This window comes from Chrysemys picta, chromosome 10 (genome assembly GCF_011386835.1).
Source record: "Chrysemys picta bellii isolate R12L10 chromosome 10, ASM1138683v2, whole genome shotgun sequence".
NCBI lineage: Eukaryota > Metazoa > Chordata > Testudines > Emydidae > Chrysemys > Chrysemys picta.
In genome coordinates this window covers 64,218,698-64,244,777 of record NC_088800.1, presented here as the reverse complement: position 1 = coordinate 64,244,777, position 26,080 = coordinate 64,218,698, and the positions used below count along the sequence as shown (strand labels likewise).

The 26,080-nt window shown below is 37.8% G+C and overlaps 1 protein-coding gene across 2 annotated transcripts in view; it reads left to right on the top strand.

The window, feature by feature from the left end:
- The window catches only part of GRIN2A (glutamate ionotropic receptor NMDA type subunit 2A), a 311,958-nt gene extending 286,153 nt beyond the window's left edge, over positions 1-25,805 (top strand). For both annotated transcript variants that reach the window (XM_005295240.5, XM_024100633.3), the window contains 2 exons: positions 6,041-6,279; positions 12,604-25,805. In XM_005295240.5, coding sequence (XP_005295297.2) covers positions 6,041-6,279; positions 12,604-14,394 — 2,030 coding nt within the window. In that variant the 3' untranslated portion in view covers positions 14,395-25,805. The remainder of the gene's footprint in view (positions 1-6,040; positions 6,280-12,603) is intronic.
- Positions 25,806-26,080: the final 275 nt, after the last annotated feature.

The following is a 26,080-nucleotide window of genomic DNA, read 5'->3' as shown; positions in this document are numbered from 1 at the left end:
TTTCACACATAAGAGAAACAGATGTTGGGGAACCTGTGATGTGCCCATTCAGGGCCATAATAAAAGAGATCCTGAATCACAAGGGAACTCAAGCTGTTTTCAAGAGCTCAGTCAGGATCAAGCAGCTCACATGCCACACCACGTGGCACTGAAAGATAAGCAGTAAATGTCATGCTAGTATTTATGCCTGTGTCTGATATGGTGAGATCTGCATGGCCTCCTATGACTGTTGGTTTGGCAGCTTTGCTTGAAATGGTTCTTATGGGTAATTACTTAGTGTTAGATTTTGCTCCCAGTAAAACCAGTACAAACCAGGAATAACTCCACTGAAATCATTGACGTTATTCCCCTTATGCACTGAGGTAACTGAGATCACAATCTAGCTCTTTGGACCTTATTCTGATTTACAGATGTTCAGCAGCTGTAAGGTTTGGGCCTTTAAAAATATCTACTTGCACTATTCTCTGTGCTATGGGTGAGTCAGGTTTCTATAAATACAGAAGGGTAGAAATCAACATACCACCTACTGCAGTCACTTTCTATTTATTTGTGATTTTTACCAAATAGACATGCTGTGAATCTGTTAAAGTTGAAAAAAATATTGCTGTTATCCCTTTTGTAAATCTGTTCAGAGCTGTTTTATTTTCTAGTCCTGTTTTTTTCATCATGTTCTTTGATACTGAAACTTTTACTAGTCCATAAGCCTTTTAATCCTACCTGCATATGGTGTATGAAGAATAAATCAATAACAGAATGGTCCTGCTGGCAAGTTTCTGATATTAAAACAAAAATCCTTAAAAATTTGAATTATAAATTATAAGTAACTTGAGACCAATCAGCAGACTGTGGTTCAGGCTCCAACTGCATTGATGCCAGACTTCACAGATGCCTGTTTTTTATATACATTAAGCTTACTTTCACAGGTTTCCAAGAACCTCCTGATGCTATTCTATCAGTTATCCCCAAACTTGTTACCTCGTGCCACCCCTTACCCTTGTCTGTGCCACCCTCCACCCTGGATCCAGGGCCGGGAGTAGGGCCACGGCTCCAGGAGCAAGGGACATGGCTTAGGGTAAGGGGGCCACAGCTGGGCATGGGGGAGAGGCTGGGAGCAGAGCCTCGGTCAGAGGTGCGGGGATCAGGGCCAGGAGTGGAGCTGGCTGGCACTCCCTCCCCATATCCTGTGGGGGCTGATCTGGGCCCCCCCGAACATTCCTCAGCGCCTGCTGGGGGGGCACACTTCACAGTTTGGGGACCTCTGCACTATCAGCTTTAGACGACTAACCAGATTTATACACACAGGGAGAGCATATGCAGACTACCAATTCTTTACCTGTAGCTATATGCATATGCCAAGACTGTTCATTACCCGTGGCCACCTCCAAGTCAGGGTACTGAAGGATCTGAAAAGACAGTATCTTTATCCTGAGCCAAAATTAAGACCACCCCCAAACTTCAGTGTTTTGAATTCAAACTCACCTAGTGTTGCAAATAGCTCCTCTCTCCATAATGACCTAACCAAACCCCGTGATCCAAAATTTGGGGTATTTGAAATCAGGATTCCAGAATTATGACTTAGCTCATCTCTATATATGTTAACATACATAAATTGCAAATGTTCATAAATGGTAAAACATGAAATGACATGTGTCCTCACAGTACCTTGCACAGATGAAAGTAATTGACATAAAATTGCACAATCAATGGTGATGAGATAGTTGTCAATGAATATAAATTGTACAGGTTCAGCCTTACAATAACTTTACTCTAACCTGATCGTAATTGAATAACAAATTGTAAATGCTTAATATACCAAATACATCTATGTGAACATATCAAACAAACCACACACATCTCAATAATAGAAACCTAATATATATTAAGCTAAACCCTGACTTGTAGCAGTCTGATCTATACTCAGTCTGACAATGTCCTTTCATTCGTATGTCAACTTAGAGTTTAACAAAATTCCGAAATGTGTGCCCTATATAGTTTCAAAATGAGGTAAATTGTTGTGGAGTGTATATATTAGGTATCTGCTGGAAGTGATTGCACTCTTAAACCTCTCCTTATACCTGTCCTGCTTGCCCCAGGAACAACTTACACGTTGTTCCTTGTAAGTTGCTAGGGCATTGTCATATCTCAGTTTAAAAAAGCCTGGGTTGTTTCTGTGCTGTCATTTTTTCAAAAGGTTATCGGCTTATCACTAGTTATTTTAGGTGTATATGCCGAAGGAAAGGAAATGCTAAAATAAACAGTAATAAAAAAGAGAGTTAAATCCCTCCATGAAATTTGTTGTGAATTGTGAAAGAGCACAGCAGCCAAACCAAGCGGACATCTGACAGTCTTGGGCGATGCGGATTTTACTGTGGAAAGCAGTGCAGGCTGATTGTCAGAACCTTTGATGGTAAGACACATGCAGGCAATATTACACTTTCTCTGGACTTTCATTTTTCTTTTCTTGAGTCTTTGTGTGTTTTATTGGTAGATCTTAGGGAGGACTATAAATGAGGGGCAAAATAACCATCTCATTGAAGCTCTAAATCAGGGGTAGGCAACCTGAGCCTACGTGAGCTGATTTTCAGTGGCACTCACACTGCCTGGGTGGTCCGGGGGTCTCTGCATTTTAATTTAATTTTAAATGAAGCTTCTTAAACATTTAAAAAACCTTATTTACTTTACATACAACAATAGTTTAGTTATATATTATAGACTTATAGAAAGAGACCTTCTAAAAACATTAACATGTATTACTGGCACGCAAAACCTTAAATTAGAGTGAATAAATGAAGACTCGGCATACCACTTCTGAAAGGTTGCCTACCCCTGCTCTAAATGTTATTGGGATACAAACCAAAGAATAGAAATCCAAACGTTTTAAGGTAAGGAAGTGCATGTAAGCACCCTGAGCACAGGCAATAATTCTATAATTGTGATGAATGAATGTTAGTGTTTATTGTCCCACTTAAAAAAGTGATTTTTAAAGACAATTTAGAATTGTTTTTCCTTGTGGTGGTGTTCTGAGGTCTGAAGTGTAAGCACTGTAATTTTCGTGAGGATACATTATTCTTCATGCATAGAGGCTGAATCTCTGCTTTAAGTGTAAAACTCAACTAAGGGTATGTTTACACTGCAATCACGGCTAGCTCACTCGGGTACTGTACAAGCCTGCCCAGAACCCAAGGCAATTACTCAGGTGGGTAGCCTGTGCTGAAACCCACACCACTGCAGCTTCACTGCTCCGGTACCTGAGTTAGGTAGATTAACAATAGCTTGGATAGGTCTACGCAAGCTGTCATCACGATCCATGCTTGCATTGTAGACATACCCTAAGAAGCCACGACTGGTTCCTCTGACTTAGGAACTTGTAAAATGCTCATCACTGAAGTATGTAGGCAACCTTTCTCTTCTGCCCTGGTGTTTAATTCCCACTTACGTCTACTCTAGCCCTCATAGCCCAATTATTTGTGGCCATCAACTTGTCTGTCTGCCCTTGGACTCTATATGCTGTGAACTATTCTTACATGCCAGATCAGTGGCGTTCCAGTTTGATATGTGGGTAACTAAGATGTAAATGCATCTTCTTTGCAGCTCACACCAACCCTCTTCTTGATTACAGGCCTTGAAGCGCCTTCTGGTGTTTCTCAGAAGACCAGGAAGATCCCACCTTCTATATTACAAAGCTCATTGGCAAGGAAGGGGTAGATTAGGAAATCTGCACAAAAATAATGTATTGTTTACTAAATGGTGAAGTAGTTGAAGCTAGCTAACATGATACTTCTCTGTAGGTCCCATTTCATTCTTGATCATTATTTCCAGAAGCAGACAACTCATGTCATTACAAAATAAATTAGAATTATGCCACTGCATATCTCTGAGAAGTCTCTCTTATTGAAGAAAAGGTAAAGGGCTTAGAATCAAAATGCATTTTGCATGTAATCCTTCACTAGAGGAACACTAAGGATGTTTCAAGAGTAGTCACATTGTACAATATAAAAACCTTTCCAGAAGCAATTTCATTAGTTCTCCTGTGTGCTTACAGACAGAACTAAACAAAATGTGGTGTTAAAAAGGGATAGAAACTATTTCTGCTGTTCAGGGAACATAAATAATGAATTTAGAGAGAAACAGTTGCAATGAACACTTTGCCAGCATTTCAGACTCTGAGCAATGCTATGAGGTCATTGCCCTTTCTCCTGCAAGCTTAGCCCCTTCTTAAAAGCCTGGAATAGTGTGATAAGTTAGTCAGTAGCTTTTCTATGAAAACCTCACTGCTGCTGACATGCCTCTGGCATGCTGAAAAGTAAGAGAAGGGAGATCCTGAAATATATCTGGATCTTATACTGAGCCTCACTAGTCTTTTGCTTTGGTCCATGTGGTGACTACATCAGAGAGCAGAAAAAATGGGAGGTGTGGAGGATGGATTGCCCCAAAGATGTTTTTTAAGTGATTTTTTTCTCACCAAATAAGGTAATATTCGAGAGGAGATGGTGATGGGGGAATTGAATGCTATAAGTACTCGCAGTAGTTTCTGTCCATGCACAAAGTACAACATACCGTATTTTCCGGCGTATAAGACGACTGGGCGTATAAGACGACCCCCAACTTTTCCAGTTAAAATATAGAGTTTGGGATATACTCGCCGTATAAGACTACCCCTCTTCCAACGCACACCAAAAAAAAATTAAAAAAACATCAGATTTGATTTCAATATGGTAATTTTGTGAGATCTGAGAGGCAGAGAAGGAGGTACGGTAATAGGATACAAGGGCGGGCCAGACGGGTGAAAGAGGCGTGTTTTTCTGGGCACAGCGCCGCTCTCTCTCTTTTTTCCATACCCCGGGCGTCCCGGACGCCTGCAGCTTGCTCCGCCCTTCACTTACACCTTCCCGGTGAGGCGCCCCCTCACCTCGTCATCGGGCGGGGATGCGGCCGCGGCCGTTTTTGAGCTCCCCCCACCATATGCGGCGACCGCAGATTCTCCAGTCCGGCTCGGAAGTTTCAGCACCCGCCCTATAAGACGACACCCGGCGTATAAGACGACCCCCGACTTTTGAGAAGATTTTCCTGGGTTAAAAAGTAGTCTTATACGCCAGAAAATACAGTAATTTAAATCATTTTTATATATTGCTGGAAGAGCTCCATTTAGAGTTCTAGACCCTATAACACTTTTATTTGTTTGGATGAGTGTACTTAGTTTTGTGTATTTTAAATAACAACTTACCCAACAAAGTCAGACTGTTCTGCACTAGCTGTCTGCATATTGTGATGACAGTAATGATGAGGAACTCAAAGACCTGTAAACTACAAACACTCAGCTAAGAACCACCCAGCTATGGGAGATGGTATATCTGTTTTGCTGGGTATGACTGAGTAAAGTGAATTGCTTGACATCCCCTGACAAGGTTGTGGCAGACTCAGGAATAGAAGCCAGGAAGCCTGCATTCCAGTCCTGTTTCTGCCTACTAGATTACATTCCTTTTGGCTAGTTCTATAGAGTACAATCCTCCACTAGATACAGACATGGCAAAGAGTTAAAACACGTGAATAGAGATATCACCATAGATATCTATTTTTAAAACTCTACTTATTTGAACAAATGACAATGGAAGTTAAAAATACCAAGAAATAAAACAGGATAGGGAGATTCTGTCAGATGTCCAAGAGCTCAATAGTTGAAAGTCTGTTTCCACAGAAAGAGAGATAATATATGAAACACAGAACGTCTGTTTTTGAAGACTGTGCCATATTCAGATGTTTCTCTCCTCTTCCTGAAAACCCAAGATAGGAAGGGCTAATCAAGTCTAGCTAACATACGAAATCTGATGAAGTCACAACCCGAGGTACTGTGACCTGAAATCTATTAAAGTAATGTAGTCCTAAATTAGCAGATAAGAATAGAGTCACTTTATAAATGAGATATTACAGAGTGATGTATTTTTAAAGATGGAATTACTCTATGTCCTAGATTTTCATTTTTGCAATATACTATGAATGATGGTTTTCAAATCCTAACTGTATGATTTCTTGTTTTCTCCAGGAGAGATGGAAGAATTGGAAACACTGTGGTTGACTGGTATTTGTCATAATGAAAAGAATGAAGTCATGAGCAGCCAGCTGGATATTGACAACATGGCAGGCGTATTTTACATGCTCGCAGCAGCTATGGCACTCAGCCTAATAACCTTTGTCTGGGAACATTTGTTTTACTGGAAACTCAGATTCTGCTTCACTGGGGTCTGCACAGATAGGCCAGGATTGTTGTTCTCAATCAGTAGGGTTAGTATAACTTTCATAAACCTCTTTTATCCAGTAGTTAATATAACAACTAATTTCTTAAAACCACTCATCAACATCCTGTGAGGCAGGCATATTTCTTCTCATTTTATCCCCTTACTGAATATCTGAAACATTTTTAAAACTTTGATAAGATGTTCCACTGGGCTTCTATTATAGTTGCATTTCATATGCACTCCTAGGGATTTTTTGTTTTATTTTTTTCATTTGATCGCTGTGACTGCAAGCTGTCTGGTGGACTAGCACATGTCAGGATAGTCAATAGGCAAATACAGAAATCACAGGCTATTGATTCTTCATTAGGGACAGGTTTAATGGAGAAATACAAGATTTGCTCGTTAACAGGAATTGGGCTAATAATTGGAATGAAGCAATTTTAAAAAACCTGCTTTAATCAGATGATAAATATTAACTCTCAGTACTGTGCATAGAACATCTGGGGTTCTAAAAGTGTTAAATAGTATAGAAGGTATTTCTCAGCTACATTTTCCTAATTAATTAGATTCCTTCAATAAACCCAGATTAGACACAAAAAATGGAATTTATTTATATGGTTAGAGATTAGGTCAATTTCTAAAGATAATTCTACCAAATAAAAAGTGGATTTTACATCCAAATAAATGATTGTAGAAGTAAAAGCAGGAAATATGTTTAGTCTTACTCTTTTTGACAAACGAGGGTTTTTTTTATGCATCAAACATTAAATAGCTGATGGACTCTGTAATTTTTTTAATGTAGCCAAAGTAAATAGAAAACCATGGCGATATGCCTAATTGCCCCAAAACATGTTGAGGCTACTCCCTAGAGTAAATCCAAACTCTATTGGGCCTGCAGCTAAAAGGAGTAGCATAGAGTAAATGTTCTGTCCTATTCTGTTAGTAAGGGATTTTGCCCTGTGATACCCTATGTGGAAAGCTTACAGTTGTGGCCCATGAGTGTTAGCACCAAACGCGGTGTGGGCATTTTAAATGTTTGTTTTGCTTCTTTTGAGACTGATCCTTGGACACATTCAAATGTACACCAGCATCAGAGGGAGTTTGGGGTGGTCAAGGAATGTGGCCCTTATGAATTTAAAGTTGTTTTGTTATGTCTGCATCTAACCTTAAAAAAAAACAAACACCTTTATATATATATATTTTTTTGTTTGCGATATTTATATAGAACTGCAAAACTGCAAGAGGGGACCTTTAATTTTGGTGCTTCTTTGTAGACCTGTTATACAGACATCTGCAAGTAAAAGCTGTTATTTTCACTGAATACTGTCCTGTCCTGGACCAGATACTTAGAAAGTTGGCTTATGCATAAGTTTGAGCTTCCTAAACAACCCCATCTTTAAAAAATGCACCATACACAATCACTACTCCTTTTTCATGTTGGCTTCTTTTCTTTTTCAAGTGAGATACACTGTATACCTCTTTACCCCCCACCCACCTTGCCCCCACTCAACTCCTGTCCTCCCAGCTGGGCAAATCAGAGATGGACTTTGGAGTTTGAAGATGTTTCCAAACTGAATTCTATGGAGAATATTTTCTGTGCGGAAAATCATGCTCAGTTGTGTTAAATATAATACATTTTAACACCATTTGGTAAATTTTGCAGTTTGCATGAAATGTTAAGTTGCTGCCATTTTTTTTTAAAGGTGATTTGTTTTTGCGGTATGGTGGGAGAGCAGGTGTTTGGTAAAGGAACCAGGATAACGGACATAAGCAGATTGTGTACACTGCAAAGCAATGTTATGCTTCTGGCATCTTTCTAGCTAATTTATCCTGAAACACTTTAGAGTTACTCTAATATGATTTACAGAATTAAATAACTGAGGGGAGGCGAGGGGGGGAAGAGAGAGAGGTCTGATGAGTAGGCCAGAGAGAAGAGAGATGTTTTCAGCTAGATTTGTAATGAGTTGCAGAGTTGATGAGGCAGAAAGAGAGAGAAGCTGTTTCAGATGATAGTAACTGCAGAGATTAAGGCTCTTGCTTCAAGAGTATTGAGGGTTTTTTGAGGGGGAAGAGAGGGAGTGTGGGAGGGGAAGGTGGAAGAGAACCAATGCCTGCTAAGTTAGTAGGACATTGATTTTAATGGATCCTGAAACGAACAGGAGGCAGCGGAGTAGTTAGAAGATGAGGAGGATACTGTAGTTATGTTTCTTTGTGTATGGGAGGGAGCAGGCAGCAGCATCCTACATGTATTGGTGCACAAAGATTTGGCGCAGTGTGAGGCTATGGAGAAGAATATGAAATAATCAAGGTGAGAGGAGATGAAGTCTTGGAAGAACAGTATTTGCTGTGCTCTAAAGCAGTTTCCCAAATTGTGTCGCATGGACCACTGATGGTTTGATGAGAGATTAAAATGATCACATGGTGCTGACTCACCTCCTTTGGTTTGCATTAAGGCTGCTGAAAATATTTTACTCTTCCACATAAGCCATAGCTGCTGTTATCTAGGGGATGTTATGTGGTTGTCAGTGGGTGGGGAGGTGGTTCATATGATTGTCTCATGGGCCATCTCTTCTTTCCTTTGCACAGTCTTCTAATTTGTGAGCCACCCTGTGAAAAGGTTTGCGAAACTATGCTCCAAAGGATCAGCTTGGTCCTATGGCTTTATTGCTAAAGCATCTAGATATGCTGTAGACTAACGTAGATTTATCTTCTGTTGTGAGCCCATCCAGTCTTCTTAGAAAGACCTTAAATAGTAACCATAATTGAAAGCTATGAAATCAACACCTACAAAAATGACACCAACTTTAAGGCTGAGATTCACAAGAGTGAGAGTAGCTAAAAAGGAAAGTTCTTATTTACTTTGCAAAATCTAGGCGCTTTAAAGGGGAATTGGCACATTTCATCTTCAGTTGTATTTCCTTGGTGTGATAGGTTTGTTATGGCTACAATGTTCCATTCAAGTCATCTGCGAGTGAGAGAGGAGGTTTTTGCTGTGACACAGCAATAATGATTTTTTTTTGTAGGGGGGGGGAGGGCTACAGTGATTTCATTTGCTTCATGAAACCATTGCATTAATAATATTTTGCAAACATCTTTAGAATCCAAGGGGACTCCGAGCCAGTCATACTTCCCTTTGATGAGTCTGTAGTGTCTGCAAGGAGTTACTGATGTTCATTCAGGGTTTTCTTATCCTGGTTAATGCAAAAGCTTTCTAGGAAGCCTGCTATCTCTCCTGTTCATTTCAATATTTTTCTGTCGTGTTCAGAAGACAGGCTTACTACATTCCCTTGAAATGTTAGTGTAATCCTGCAACAAAGGTCTTATGTTTTTGCAACGAAAGAGCTGCTCTGTTTTACAGCATATTGTAAATCTGCCTGTTATTTTCCCTTATTTATATTTGAAATTCTCCCAACTACTTTGAAAAAGCTACTCCTTTCACAAGCAAATTCACAGCTAATTCATCCTAAAGGAGCGCTTAAAAGTTAGTAGAACCCTGCTACAGATGGGTAAACACGTTTAAGTTAAAATAAGAACTGATTTCAATCTTCACTAAAAAACTCAAACCAAATCCAATTTCAAAAGGTTAATTTAACATTTTAGAACATTTTATTTTTCATGATTGCAATACTCCACACTAATTCTGACTGGGATAGGAAACAACAGAGCTGAAATACCATGTGGGCTGACTTTTTCCATTTGATTGGAAGTGGGGAAATAGAACAATTTTCAAGCAAATGCCTGTTCTTGCTCAATTCTAGTCTAGTTTTGTAGACCGACAGGTGCAGGTATTTCAGATAAGCATCCAGTCTTCTGGGTCCTCACTGAACTTCTGTGATTTCCCTATTGATGGCTAGGTATTCTCTGTAGTTAACACCCTGTCAAAAGAGAAGGAGAAGGGAATGATGGGTAGGGACTTTTAAACAAGTAAGAAAAGAACCATAAACCCAAAAGACATTATAAACAGGTCAGTTGCAAAAGAGCAAGGCCATTAATCTTTGCTCTGTATGGATGTTACTATGGCTAAATTCTGTTGCTATTGCTCATGTTTTGCTCAGGCAAAATACCTGCTGCAATCATGAGAGTTTTTCCCCAGTAAGGGATGAATAAAACATTATTGACTGACCTAGACATTTGGCCCATTCACTTTGTTGGGACAGTTGTCTGACCAATGACTAAGGAGTTTAGGATTTCAAAAGTCCTTTTAACAATACAATCCATACATCTTAACATGCTACATAACTTCTAGAACTTCGCTTGGATTTTGTATTTAAACTAAGTCATACCCAAATCCTTCATTGACCTATTTATTTAGCATCAACTTTATAGTTCAGTTTAGCAGATGTCAGCAGTCTGTGAGGCCTTCTTCATGAACTAGGGCATTCCATTGCTATTGCACAGCTAAGAGGCTGAAACAGGAGTAAGCAAAAATGAAGACTTTTTTATGCTAACAAGAATATTGGGGGGAAAAACAGCTAATATGCATTATGTGCATTATAATTATGCTATGTTCATAATTACTCCCTTTGCTGATAATAAGCAGCAAATTAAAAAATAACAGTATAAAGGTATCATACGTAAAATGCATTTATATTATATTTACATTCTGTTTTCATAGATTCTAGGACTGGAAGGGACCTAAAGAGGTCATCGAGTCCAGTCCCCTGCCCTCATGGCAGAACCAAATACTGTCTAGATCATCCCTGATAGACATTTATCTAACCTACTCTTAAATATCTCCAGAGATGGAGATTCCACAACCTCCCTAGGCACTTTATTCCAGTGTTTAAGCACCCGACAGTTAGGAACTTTTTCCTAATGTCCAAACTAAACCTCCCTTGCTGCAGTTTAAGCCCATTCCTTCTTGTTCTATCCTTAGAGGCTAAGATGAACAAGTTTTCTCCCTCCTCCTTATGACTACCTTTTAGATACCTTCCTTCATAGGTCATGTTCTCTAGACCTTTAATCATTCTTGTTGCTCTTCTCTGGACCCAATTTCTCCACATCTTTCTTGAAATGCGGTGCCCAGAACTGGACACAATACTCCAGCTGAGGCCTAACCAGAGCAGAGTAGAGCGGAAGAATGACTTTTCGTGTCTTGCTCACAACACACCTGTTAATGCATCCCAGAATCATGTTTGCTTTTTTTTGCAACAGCATCACACTGTTGACTCATATTTAGCTTGTGGTCCACTATAACCCCTAGATCCCTTTCTGCCGTACTCCTTCCTAGACAGTCTCTTCCCATTCTGTATGTGTGAAACTGATTGTTCTTTCCTAAGTGGAGCACTTTGCATTTGTCTTTATTAAGACAAATGGAGGCTTTTTTGTTTTGGCTGCTTAGGATTTGCAGAACTTTACTGAATTTAATTTACAGAAATGTTTTATTGAACTTAATGTTTCAGTTGTCTGTGGACATCAGAAATGAACATTTCTCTTTGTTTTCATTGTTACAATTGTTGAGATCTTGTAGGCATAACCCTTGTAACACCAAGTGGTGCCCCTCTACCTATGTGTATGGCACCTATTTACCTAGCTGTCACACCAATTGCCCAGCAGGAAGTAAAGAATAGTATTCAAGCAGACTATAGGAAATCTTCAATGTTTTCACCAGGGAAGCCATGGCCACTAGAATTCAGACTCACTTCCGATGTTGCACTATATATTAGCCCTTTGTAAACTGACTGTTGTGAAGGACCTGTTCCTGACATACTTAAATTGAGTATTACCCTACTGTGTAAGTAGTTCCATTGATTTATATAGGATCACTCATGGAGTTAAGTACTGTTCAGTGTTTGTGAGGGTAGCAGTCAGGCCAAAGCGTAATCATTTTTCTACGATCTCGAATGGACAGGAGTTGCTGTGGCAAGGAGGAGGATGCTAGAAAAAGAGAGGGGTCAGAATTTATGATGGTCTCAAGTCCTTGTTTGTCCTGTCTTCATTTTCCCACCAGGAAACCTTCTTGACATGCCCATCAGATTGGGAGCAGCTGGTGGCTTACATATGGCTGGAGGCAGAAAACTTTTTTTTTTTTATCCAGAGCTAACAGTATAAAAGTATAACTTTCTCCTTTTTAATGCCTGAGGCCTATGGTGCCAAAGAATGATACAGTTTGGGGAAAATGTTTTGTTTGATTTTAGCAATACTTTTCTTTTACTGTTACATAGATGAAATCAAGAAATATTTAACATCACTGTCTTATGTATGAATCTAGAAATATGCTGCAGGAGGAAGGCATGCCCTTCTGCTCTTTGTGCTCATTAAATAAGTGATGTCCAATTTAATTGTTTTGCTCATAATGAAATATGTAAAATTACAGTATTTAAAGTTTCCAGTTGGTGATATAATTTGTTTTATGTTACTCTTATTACAGGGTATTTATAGCTGTATTCATGGAGTGCACATTGAGGAAAAGAAGAAATCACCTGACTTTACTTTGACCAGCTCCCAAACCAACATGTTAAAACTACTGCGAACAGCCAAAAATATGACCAATATTAATCCTTCAAGAATTAATTCCCCCAAAAGAACAGGTGATTTTATTCAAAGGGGTTCGCTAATTATGGATATGGTCATGGATAAGGGGAATTTGATATTCTCTGAAAACAGATCCTTTCAGCCAAAGGACAACCTTTTTGGTGACAATATGAGTGAACTGCAAACATTTGTCAGCAATCGACACAAAGACAATCTTAACAACTATGTTTTCCAAGGTCAGCATCCTCTCACACTAAATGAATCAAATCCAAATACAGTGGAAGTTGCTGTTACAGCAGAAGCAAAAGTAAACTCCAGACCCAGGCAGCTTTGGAAGAAATCTGTGGAATCTTTACGTCAAGAATCGATTCGTCAGAGCCAAGGATCACAGAGAGAAAATGGTTCAGAAGAAAATAGGCAGCATTCTGTAAAGGGCCAGAGATACCTTCCTGAAGAGATTGTCCATTCGGATGTATCAGAGACCTCAAGCAGAACCACTTGCCATATGGAACCCGAAAACAATAATAAACACCACAAAACCAAGGACAATGTTAAAAAAAGATCAGTGGTGTCAAAATACCCAAAGGACTGTAGTGATGTGGAGCTGACATTCCTGAAAGCCAAACAAAGCACTCCTCGGGATAAAATTTACACAATCGATGCTGACAAGCAGCCAGGTCTCCACCTGAACCCACCCCCGTATATTGAAAATATTGTCCTTCCAGAGACTATTGAATTCCCTGCTGCTTACCAAGATCACAATGACAACTACAGGAAAGCAGAACATGGTAACAGGACTCCTTTGCATAATGAAGACAGTCTTCCAAATAATGACCAGTACAAACTTTATTCAAAGCACTATAGCTTAAAAGATAAAAATGCTTCCCTAGTCGAGGTGAATGATAGATACAGACAGAATTCCACCCATTGCAGGAGCTGTCTTTCCAATCTGCCCAGCTACACAGGCCATTATTCAAGCAGGTCTCCCTATAAATGTGATGCTTGCTTGCGGATGGGGAACTTATATGATATTGATGAAGATCAAATATTGCAGGAAGCAGCCAACTCCGAGCATCCTGAAGAAATGTATGAACATGACTGGGTTCAGAATAATGCAATCCAGCATCAGAAAAAGGATAAGCTGAGGATCAGCAGGCAACACTCTTTTGACAACATCCTCGATAAGTGCCGGGACATAGATATTGGAAGACCTGCTCGCAGCATAAGCTTGAAAGAGAAAGAGAGGTTTCTAGACAGCAGCTCATATGCAAACACATTTCATTTCCCCCCAAGCAAACTGTTGAGTAACAAGAGCTCACTTGTAACGCAAACTCTGGAGGACAGTAAGCGGAGCAAATCCCTGTATCCTGATCACTCTGCAGATAACCCTTTTCTGCACTCCTATCGTGATGACCAGCACTTCGTTTTTGGGCGAAGTCCTGCTGATCTTTACAAACAATCATTAGCAGCAAAAGCAAGAAATGATAATTATTCAAAGTCATCCATAAAGTCCACAGCATCATACAGTTCCCGAGATGGCCGGGTCCATAATGATATGTACCTTTCAGAGCATGTTATGCCTTATGTTGCAAATAAGAATAGTGTGTACTCAACTCCAAGAGTTTTAAATTCCTGCAGCAATAGACGTGTGTATAAGAAAATGCCTAGTATTGAATCAGACGTTTAAGTTTTCCATTTACACTTTATCTATAGGGAAACATAGTTGCCACCATCTTAGAGGCAAAGAGTGTATTCTTAAACAGTACTATGCTAAATGATAATATGCAAAACCCACAGTGTACCCTCAGTACTTGAATAGGGAAGATGATATGACATCTTTTCAGATGTATCCAGGGTTTGTTGAAAAGTGGGGGGAAGCCATTTATATAAATGGAGGTTGAATTGAAGGGCCCCAAGATACACAGGCACTGACTTTTGTTTTTCCCAGTGAGTGCTCCACCCCCCACTCCACCCTCCCCTGAACGCCTGTTGGCAGCCGTGCCCAACAGCTGTGGCTGGTGGGGGCTGAGCACCCCCTATTTTCTTTTCCGTAGGTGCTTGAGCCCCAGAGCACCCACTGAGTTGGCACTTAAGCCAAGATATGTTGGCAACTATGCTATTTTGTATTTTGATTATTTTACTATTTTAGTTATGCTAAATTCTGTTACTGAGCATCACTCAATGTATTTCTGTCATCAGGAATGTTTAATGGTTTTCTAATACTGGATAAGCAATATGGTATGCATGTAGTTTGACAGACAAAAAAAAGTTAAGAGCGCATTTGCACTGTAACTAAATACAGACTTGTAAAAGAATAGAGAGTTAGACTTTCAAAACTATATTTTAGTTTCATATTTGTTTTCAAACAGTCAAAATAATTAAAAAGAAAAAAACTCAGGGCCCTAAAATGGAATAAAAAACTGTGTTAGCACAAAAATGTTATGCTCATTCTAATCTCATAAAGATAAATGTGGAAAATATAGGCCCAAACTGTTATGTATCAAAAGGAAGACATATGGATATTGGTTAATGCTGGTGTACAAATGCTTTCATTATATTTCATAAGCACTTACAGTTACAAACTTAGTTACTAAAATATTCTGCAGTTTCATTGTGCAGTCAAAAACAAGCTGCATAACCTAGAATATATATTTTTAGATATCAATATATGGATCTTAAATCTGCCAAGCTATGGACCTCATTATTTATCTTGAAACCTAATATGTATGTAAGTTTGCATTTCCCCCTTAACGGTCATTACTCAGGGCTGTATAGTATCTCTTTTATCCCTTCATTACAAAACAAAATAATAATGAAAACACTTGTAGCTCATTGTTCACAATGCCGTAGTGGTGACATTTAATTAATTGTATGTTAATATTATTACAGTTGTTAATATTGTATCAGACACCAACATATGTTTAATGTAATCAGTAAGGAATGCAATACCATTTTTGCATATACCGTATTATGAAAGATTAACACCTTTTTAGTGACTTCTTCCTTCTAGAATATCTTGTATATTTGTTGAACATCAGGCTAGTTTTTTAAACCTCTCTAACCTTTCATAAAGATTTAATGTATCCACACATAGTAATGTAGTTATAGCGAAACTAAAGGACAATATCTTTATCATCACTCATGAGGCATATGTTAAATAACCCATTGATGGTTCAAAGCCATTCACGAGGTATAGATGCATTCTTACACAACATTTGTTTCTGGGCTCACCAGATTATTTCACATATATACATTATACAATCTGCACTCCAGAAATATACACCGCATTTTAACAAGTGGGAAAATGTATACCAAAGTAATGTGTGCAATGGAAGACATTCAACAAGCTGTGCTCACCTATTCCCTGAACTATGCTGAGAGCTGTTCCATTTACTGTGCTGGGGGCAGATAGTTCAAATTTATATGAATGCAATTTCCTTAAAGAGTTCATTGAAGATGTGGCTGAATTGGAAAATTCTAGTGGAAAACAATGGAATTGAGTGGAGAAAGTCAATTGGACTGGAAAATGTAATCTTTGCTGGGCAAAAATAACCTTAGCCTTTTTCAACCCAAGTGTCCATAACTCTCCCCTAAGCTCTGACTCTCTGAAAGAGAAGTATCATGTTCATATCAGATAAAGCTATAATATCTATATGAAATAAGTACAACGTACCAATTGTTGTCATGAATCGTGACAGCATACTTCACAGGAGAGAAAATATAGACAACAGTCTTGTGCTCTACACATTTATAAAGTGTATTCAGAATAGAGGGCCAAAAGTAGGGATGAGACAAAATTTATTCCTGATTACAGCTGCTTAAATTATTTCTTGAAAACAATGTATTAAGTAGATTTGAGCTTCATTTCAGTTAATGAATTGTCCACAATGAGCTTTTTACAAATTTGTTGATGGTGGTTGGTATTTTCAAATGTTCCAAAGGGAATTGGGCACTCAACCCTCATTGGAATTCAATGGGAATTGGGGGCCTAACTCCCTTCAGCTCCTTAAAAAATCTCAATTGAGATTATTACCCCCAAATATGTTTATAAAATCTGTGAGGTTTTGCCAGCTGTTCACAATGAGTACTCCCTTGATAATTCTGTATTCAAATTTGGTCTTTGTTAGGGTGACCAGATGTACCATTTTTAAAGGGAGAGTCCTGGTTTTGGGGAGTTTCTCTTATATCGGTGCCTATTACCCTCCACCCCATCCCATTTTTTCACAGTTGCTATCTGGTAACCCTAGTCTTTGTAATAATCCCTAGTCACACAGTATGGTTTCAATTTTCTGATTAGATGAGCTAACTTTTATGAGTAGGAGGCACATGCCAGCCAGGATCACTGAGGTGTTGACTTTCTCAGAAAGATGCTGAGAGGAGCTCTTAAGGAAGAGAAACCTAGTCTGAGCTAAGCAGGGCTAGGAAATTCTAGGTCACCATCTTCTAGCTGTTGTCCACTTTACTGTTGTGGAGCTTGACTGGCTCATCTGTTTCCTGGTTCCCCATTTCTCCTTGATGATGGTGGTAAGGTTAATAACCCTCTTGTGTGTATATGGATGTGCTTGGACCACAAGAAGAGACGTTCCACAGGGTAGTTGTCCCCAGAAACCAATCCCTTCCACCTTAGTATCTCAGCACACTGCAGGCACCTTACCCTGGGCAAGGACACGTTCTGCTCTTTCAGCATCATCTGTCCTACTCTTCATTACTGCTCAGTGTGAACTTTCATGTAGGGTGTTTTAAAATCTCTGCCATTCTTTTTTGCTTTTCCCATGCTCGCTCCCAAACACCTAAACTCAGAGCACATAGGTGGCTAGGTAAGTGCTTCTTTCAGAACACTCTGTTCTTCCCACACAATCATCTGGACAAAAACTGGCTGGCCTTACGTTTGTGGGAAGGTGAACAAACCAAGGGTATGAATGCTATTATATTGAACCACAAATTGGTTTAGCAAATATATTTGTGGCAAATTGTTTCCACTGTTTGTCCAATGCTAGTCACGCTCTAAAGGCTTAGATTATTTTGAAGCAGCAGAGTAATTCTTATTTAAATCAAACCAATTTGCCATCCCTACCTGTGACATTGAATTTACTGGGAATTTTATCACAAGATGAATCATGAACTTTGCAATGACTCCATCTTAATCATTATGATTTGCAATAAGTCTCTCAAAATCTGATAATTCTAAGGTTGCTGTGTCATCTGTTTCTATATATAGACCCACATGCTTTGCATGTTGTGTATATATACATGGATACTGTGCTTTAAAATCTTGATTTTTTTTCCCATTTGCAAAATTTTCTAGGTAACTGGAGGTTCAAATGTAAGTGTCCTGAAAACAGGTGGACTTGTACTTCTGTGAAATGTACAAGCAGATTAGCTGTAAAATATATTGTGGTGTGTTCTTTTTCTGAGGTGGGTGGAATTTTGGAGATTATTGTAATTGAGACAGCATTCATCATAGTCACTACATAGATGCAATGTAAATGTGCAGCAGAAAGAAGCCAAATTTAAGAAGCATCAGGAAGGCTGGGTAATATAGTAGCACAATTATTCACATGGGAATGAACAATGATGCCTTAATGGGAGGAACCACATACATTGTGGTGATAAGAATCTGACTGTATTTGCCATCTTGATCTTGTGGCATACAACATGAACTAAACAGAGAAGAAATGTAAAGGCTCATCTTCAGGGACAAAGGTGGGGTGGTTACTGATGGATCTGTGTAAAGAAAAGCAATTTAAAAAGTTGAAGAAAAGCTTTCGGCAATAGAGCCAAAAGCCACAGCATGTAATACTGAGCATTAGAACCCTGGGGAGGTCTGGCTTTTGTCTGCCTGTAGTACTCTCACATTGTTGATACCATTGCACCAAGAGTCAAATTGAGATCAAGGATTTCTTTATCTCCTTCCTTTCTTGGAGAGGGAAAGGGAAACCTCATGCATGTGACCCCCATCTCTATACTTCCATGGGTAGTGCCTATGACTTGTTACACGTTCTCAATTACCACTGCAGTGTTATCACCAAAGAGTTGATCCAGACCCCAGTGACGTTAATGGAAAGACTCCCATTGGCTCCAGTGGGAGCTGGATCAGACTCTACATCACTATGACCATTGTTGTCATTGGTGCTTAAGACTGTTTACTGTTACATACATTAAGACTGTTACCTTACATAGCTCAGGTACATAAAGGTGAAAACAGCTACTGCTGATATATTTGCTTCTTGTTCCTTTCCTGTTTCACAGAAATTGTAGAAGTATCTTCGTGGCTTTGCCCCTCCCATTTCATCCCAGTATGTTTTTCCTTTATTCTTTTTTTTCAATTGTTTTCCCCCTCTAATTACATGTCCTATACCACAGTCTCCACATTTGCTATATTCTGCAGCCACCCACTAACTACCACTCCCACAACAAAAAGGGAAAAACATGATATTTAAACACAAGGGGGGGGAGAAAAGAAAAACAGATGTTTTTTTTCCTATTTCTGGCAAATTTCATTTGATATTTTGCCTATTCTCTCTCTGACATCACTATCTCCCTACTCAAGAATCTCAGATATGAGCAGGTGCTCTGGGGATGAATTGAACCATGTCACACGTAGCAAACTGTGCTCCAGCATAATCTCCTAGTTCTCCCTTTCCTTTCTGCATGCCAGCATAATCTTTCAGCTGCCCTTGCATGAGAACACACAACAAGGTTTAAAGAAATCAAGAGAGTCTTTTCCTGCTAAATTTTATCCACATGGTTTTGAAGGTGGCAAAGAGTTGGATTCTGCTAGTTTCATTGTAGGTAACTACGATTTCCAAAGTATGTGACAGTATAAATTAGTGCCTGATTCTAATACCTTACTCCCCAGTGTTCCCACTATTTTCCTGGTGACCACACATGGTCTAAAGGAACAATTCAATGTAAAGTAAGGGTAGCAGAATCTGTCCCTTGTAGAATAACTTAATATTAATATCATTACTATACTACTATATGTGTTTTTTAAAGAACAAGGTAGGGGAAGATATGGAATTACTCAATGTGCTTTTATCTCTAAATCAATCAATCGATCAGGAATTCCTGGTTTGAACCATAACAGAGGCAAAGGACTAAGAATCAAGCTCAGAATCTGGAAGAATTAATAGATGAAATCTTTTGCTGTTTGATTCACAATTATTTCATTAAGAAATATGGTAAATAAGAGCTAATAAATACGTTGATCATTACGGAATATTCCTCTATTGCTTAATATAGAGTGATAACTGCTCTACATACTTGATGGACAATATCAAGCACTGGTCATCAGTATGTGCTCCGTTCAATCTGAGAAAAAACGTGCATGAGGTTCTCTCCATCCTTAGAAATCCAGGGTTAGTACTTAGGATCCTTATGACAGATTGCATACCAGAACAGTGTAATGTCCATTACAATTTAAACTAAATACAATAGCATTATAATGGTAAAGTAGTCTTGGTGTAGAAAGTATTTCCTGCAAGTGGATGTAAAGGGCTGTCTTTTTTGACTAGCCATTCTCTCTGGTGTGAGACTCTTCCAGATACTGTACTACCCTTTCCCTATCTGAGCAGTGCGTGGAAGAATAGTCACTTTAACATTGTAGAGTATGAACCATTTTCTTAGTCAATCAACACTGTACTGTGTTAGTATTTAATTATATTAGCAAAATATTAGTATTTATTGTCACTAATAGGAAAGAAAAGTAATCATAACTGCATACTTATATTTGCGAATATAAACACAACTGCATATGTACATGTGATGGAATACAAAAAGATCCACCTGCTTTCATCAAACCCAATTGCAAAGCTCCCATTGGCTTCAACAGAGGCAGCACCAGGACTCACATGCTTGTTACATAATTTTGATAATTTACAGGAGTGTTCAATCTGAAATAAGCATACTGTACATATGGTAAAGTCATGGTTAATGGTTAGCTTTCATTGTGGTGTTAACAGAATACCAATTCTTCTTCATTATAATGCAGTCAGAACCATGTTTGTGAGCTTAAGAGATGGTGATCTATATTCATTGAGGTCTAGTCCCACACTGACCTGTGGGGAGAGTTGTAGAACTCACTTCTAACACTGCTGGGGAACAGGCCACAGTGTTTGTAAATAAGATCCCCAATGATTTCACATGTCAACAATCAGATTCACTTTGCAGCATTTCCCCAGACCCGTGTACTGAGTATCTTCTGTAGAACTAGACGCTCTTCCAAAACCCTGCATCTTTTAAAGTTAGGATTATAAATGTGCAGGCTCCTCCAAAACAGTGAAAACACTCTTACTTGTTCTTGCATGTTCATGAGTTGTTGGTTTTTTTTGTTCCGTCTCATATATAGCATATACCATGTACTGTACAGTCAGTGGTTTAAATGGTTTTAAAATTAGTGTTAGTCTAAAGAGCTGTCAGGATTCCAATGCAGATCACGCAATAATGATCTTGCTATATAATCATATCTATAATTTAAGAACCAAAAATAATATTAAGGTGATCACCGAGTTACCTCTTTGCTTCTTAGATCTTTTTTGTTTTGTTTTGAAATATTTGAATTCTCCTTTTTAGTCCTTTTGATTAATTCTTTATTTGTATTAAAAGCAAGGCTAAATTAGTATAGAATATAATCATGCTGTAACATTGTCATGCAAGACCTTCATTAATAGATTAACCCATTACGTGTATTATATATATTTAAAAAGAGACGCTTCTGATTCTCCACAACTTAAAAAGTAGTGCTGATAGCTAGTTATACTCTCCAATATTTTTTGTCCTTTCCCTTTTGTATTAGTATTTGTTTTTACTAATATAGTTCAAAAGTATATTTCTATATGCACGTTATAAATCTGTGAAAATAAATACCAATAAATATAATATTGTGATACTAATACAGTGCAATGTAAAATTACAAGTAAGATTATACTTTGTTAGGGAACTAATAAAGTTTCCCTCGTTTCTCATAAATGGCACTAAGCTTTAATGTGGGGGAATGGTTGCATTTACATGGACATGAAATTAACATGGAGAGGATCTTATTTTGCATTTATGCTGCTATCAGGAGTAGGGCTATGTTTTCCCTAGCAAATGCATAACGAGAATAAATAACAATCTAAATATTGTATATTGCAGTACATCATATGCTTGGAAAACTCCTTTTTTACATATTTTTGTCAAAGGACAAAACCATCATTTTTGGATTCTTCTATTATAAATCATTTGCTGATCAGGTCTTCTGATGATGAATCAGAAAAACAACTTATGCTATTTCTTGGGGAGGAGATTCTGCTTCTGAGCTTCAGTGTCGAGCTGACTCGTGCAGAATCTTTAGTTATGCAACTTATGTTAGGAGTTGTGCAGCTAAAGGCCCACACACCGTGCCAAGTTTTTGCATGTGTACACCAATAGCAGTGTTATCGGGCTTTTATATGAAATGTTTCTTGAATGGATGGAATCTGTGAAGCATATTTACTCCAAACATTATCAATAAAATCAGAAGGGTCTTAAGAGCTATTGTTAGGGATATGGCATACAGAAGGTAAAATGAACATTATGTTCAGAACTGGGAAAAGGAAACAAGTGTAAGATTTAAAATGACATGTATTGGCAGGTATCCTGCAATTTGGATACTGGTTATCAGAGAGAGTTTTTTAAGCATACAGAAATTGTTGACCTGGAAGTTTCAAGTGCTGTTGAGTTTATAATGCTAGCCCATCACTAAGAAAATGGGAGAAAAAAAGATGAGGGTTACACGGCAAAAAGGGGTCAAGGAATGAAATTAAATAGGTAGAGGCTGATTTTATGGAAAAGGAAATCCTATCATCTTGATATGCACAAGTGTATTAGTGGTAATAGGAACAAAATGTGTAATTTTCCTGCATATTGCTACTATTGGATGCACTATTAAATTATATGAGCCCGCTATTTTAATTACCATACACCATAAGATTTTTTATTTAAATTAAACATGCTAACCTAAATATATATACACACGTGTGCATACACATGCCAACATGATGGTGTGTGAGCATTCTCCCAAAATAAGTATTGTACTACTGGAAGCATTTCCAGAAATGCTTTATTTTTAAATGACTGCATTCTTCCCCCTCAAAACCCTCTTCTTTATAATGTCGCAAGTACTGACAAACATTTATTGTATTGCTTTGTTTATATTACGATAGCGCTTAGAGGCCCCAATAAGGATCAGGATCCCATTGTTGTAGGCTCTGTAAAAACACATAGGAAGAGACAGTCCCTGTCTCAAAGAGCTGACAAACTAATTACATGCTGTTCTTTAGTAATGCATGTGAAAACTAGTTAGACAAAAATAAAAGCAGATTTTGCTCATGCTGATTATATTGTAAAGCCAGTTCCTCAGCTGGTGTGTCAGTGCAGCTATGTTGACTTCAAGGGAGTTATGCTGATTTGCCCCAGTTGAGGGTCCAGCACCTAGAGTTTGATATACTACGGCAGTTATTAAACAAAGTTATTAAAAAGAGGCAACTAATAAACATTTCTGCTGCCTGCTAGTACATCTATCTACATAGTCTAGGCAGTCGTTATTTGGTCCCTTCTGAAACGGAGAGACAAGGTAGGTGAGGTAATACCTTGAAAGTGGTCAAAGTCTGTACTGACAACAATGAATGTCATGTCTGAGCAAGGACTGAGAGAGGACTGCAGTATTTGGCTCTAAAGTTATATAATTTTAACCAAAATCTATTACAGAAAATGTCCAGTTCTCAGCATGCTTTTTCATTAAACTCCCACAACTCCTCTTTTGGAAAGGTCATTCAAGGCATTCCTGGCATAGTTTTTTTTTCCCCCTCTTTTTTTCAAATGAGAGTTTTAATTGTTTCTATTAACCTTTTCCCCTTCAATCCTAATGGGGAAAAATCCTTGGAGTCAAATTTTGCTTACAGCTGAGTGCATGCATCTTTCATTGAAGGACTTGACTTCAGGTCCTTTGTCTACAATAAAACCATCTTTGATTAATTTACTTTTATCTGGCCCAGTCCTGGATTCCTTATTCCGACAATATCCGATTGACTTAAATAGGAATGTTTTGGACAGTAATGCTGTATCAAATCCATTTTTCTCAGTTTTTCACAGATATGATTTAAACAAGTGATGTGCGGTAAAAGAATGAAAGTTGCATTATGTGAAATTGTAGAATTTTTAATAAGAGCCGTTTACAATTTGTAGTTTACATTAGCTCGCCTATGTGCACTTTTGGATGGAATTTATGATAACATTTTAAACTAATATCTCATTCATTCCACAGCCAGCATTTTGCACTGGAAAAGACAATCTGATCTGTAAACTTGTACACATACACATGAGCTATCTTTTGTCTGCCCTATTATCATTAGCATATACAAACAGGATTTGCGTGTGTTAGGAACATGTCTACCTGATTTGAATGCATCCATCCTGTTTGTATGCACAGTTTTACATGTGTTGCTTTCAAGTGCTGTCTCAGGCCCATAATTTGTGAGTTAATAGCATTAATTTTAAATCATCATATTTTAATGCCTCTTTTCATTGATTTGACCTTTTACGGTTTAATGATTTTGATTGATTTAAATGACTGTGTGCTACCAGGATCAAAAACACTTGAAAATATAATTATTTAAGATAAAGAAAAACAAAAACTTCAGTTAAAATTTAAAAAAAATGTTTTTTTCTAATTACTTGAATTTAATTTTAATATGTAGCCCCAATTACCTTCATGTACAAACAATTATTATTTTTTGGAAGAAAAAAAACTACTACTATGATTGGAATCCTACTGTAAAATTTACAGACAGGTCTCAAGAGCACAGATTAGAATTTTTAGCCTTGGCATAAGTTATTTATAATACTCTAAAGGCTGAGCCATAGTTGAAAATTAATATTGGATTGTGCCTCAAAATTTTGAGTTCAGATTATTTTGTTTTTGTTAGTAACATTTGTTAGTGTTCTCAGAAAATACAAATTCACAATAGTAGCTGAAGGCTTTGTTCTTAAAGGAGACTAGCTATTTGTACCTGCTTAAAAGTATTCCCAGTAAGATAGAAAAAAAAATATCTGGAGTTATTACACAAAGTGGTAATCTTCCACCCCAGTAGTAGAAATATGTATTCCATCAATAAAATCTTACCAGAAATCTTAGAACTCTTCTGTTTCATATGCAGGAAATTAAATAGTCTATCATTTCTAATATTTACTAGTACAATTTGCTGCAGTTTTGAGATAGTAATATTTCAAGCCAAAGTGTAAATCATAAATTGAAAACTGCTAGCAAAGAATGGTAATGGCTTGACAATCTCTTAACGCCTGGGGAAGTAAATCAAAATATTAGATTCGAAATAAAAGCTTATTCATCACATGGGAGAAGGGATAAATAATTCATTTGTAAGCAAGATTAGAATTTGGTGTTTAATAGCCTGATGGATTGTCCAAAAGGAAAGGAATGGAAAAATAGAATGAATAAAAATAGTTTTAACATTCCAATTATAAGCCTATTTATATCAGATAGGATTGATTTTAATGAACTCAAAGAAAGGTTTTAATACAGACACACACACATACACACACACACACACACACACACACACACACACACACACGCACCCCTTTGTACACAGCTGTCCACTCCCCCCACCCACCTCATCATGTCTTTAAAACCCTGGTTGGTAATTTGGTTTTATCTAATAGCACACACTACAACCCAAAGGAGTTGTGAAACCTATAATTTTTATTTCCTTTGTTATGTATTGTCTCCAGCAATCTACCCCTTAACATATTTTAACCCAGTGCATGACTAAGTGCTAATACTGTATAAATATTTTCAGACATATCTAAAAAAATGTTTGCTTCAAACTTTTTATGATAGAAAAAATATATAATTACTATGGTTGTCTTATAAATTGTATTGTGTTCTTCATTTTTGTTAAACATGTAGAAAAATGTTAAGTGAATGAGGGACATGAATGTCTGGGTGAACTGAAATGTATATAACTATTGAGGAAAACACACGTGCCAAGTATAACATGATGTAAAAAAATGTAAATACATGAAAATTTCATTTTTCTAATAAAGATAATTTCTGCCAATTGATATGAAAATGAAAAACAGTCATTGTTCTTGTCTACGTTGCTTATTAAATGATACGAGGTTTAGGATTGCCTACAATTTAAGCTTTCCTGGGGTATTTTTACTCAGTTGTTAATTTGATTTGAAAGGTGGTAACAATCATATAGTTCGAGTCATTCTTTTGCTGCGACAAATTATCAAACGGTGAATAAGCCTGAAGCTAAACATTATCTACTCCATTTTGCCACTTTAATGTGGTGGGGACATGAAAGGAAAGAGCCAATTAGCTTATGAAAAAT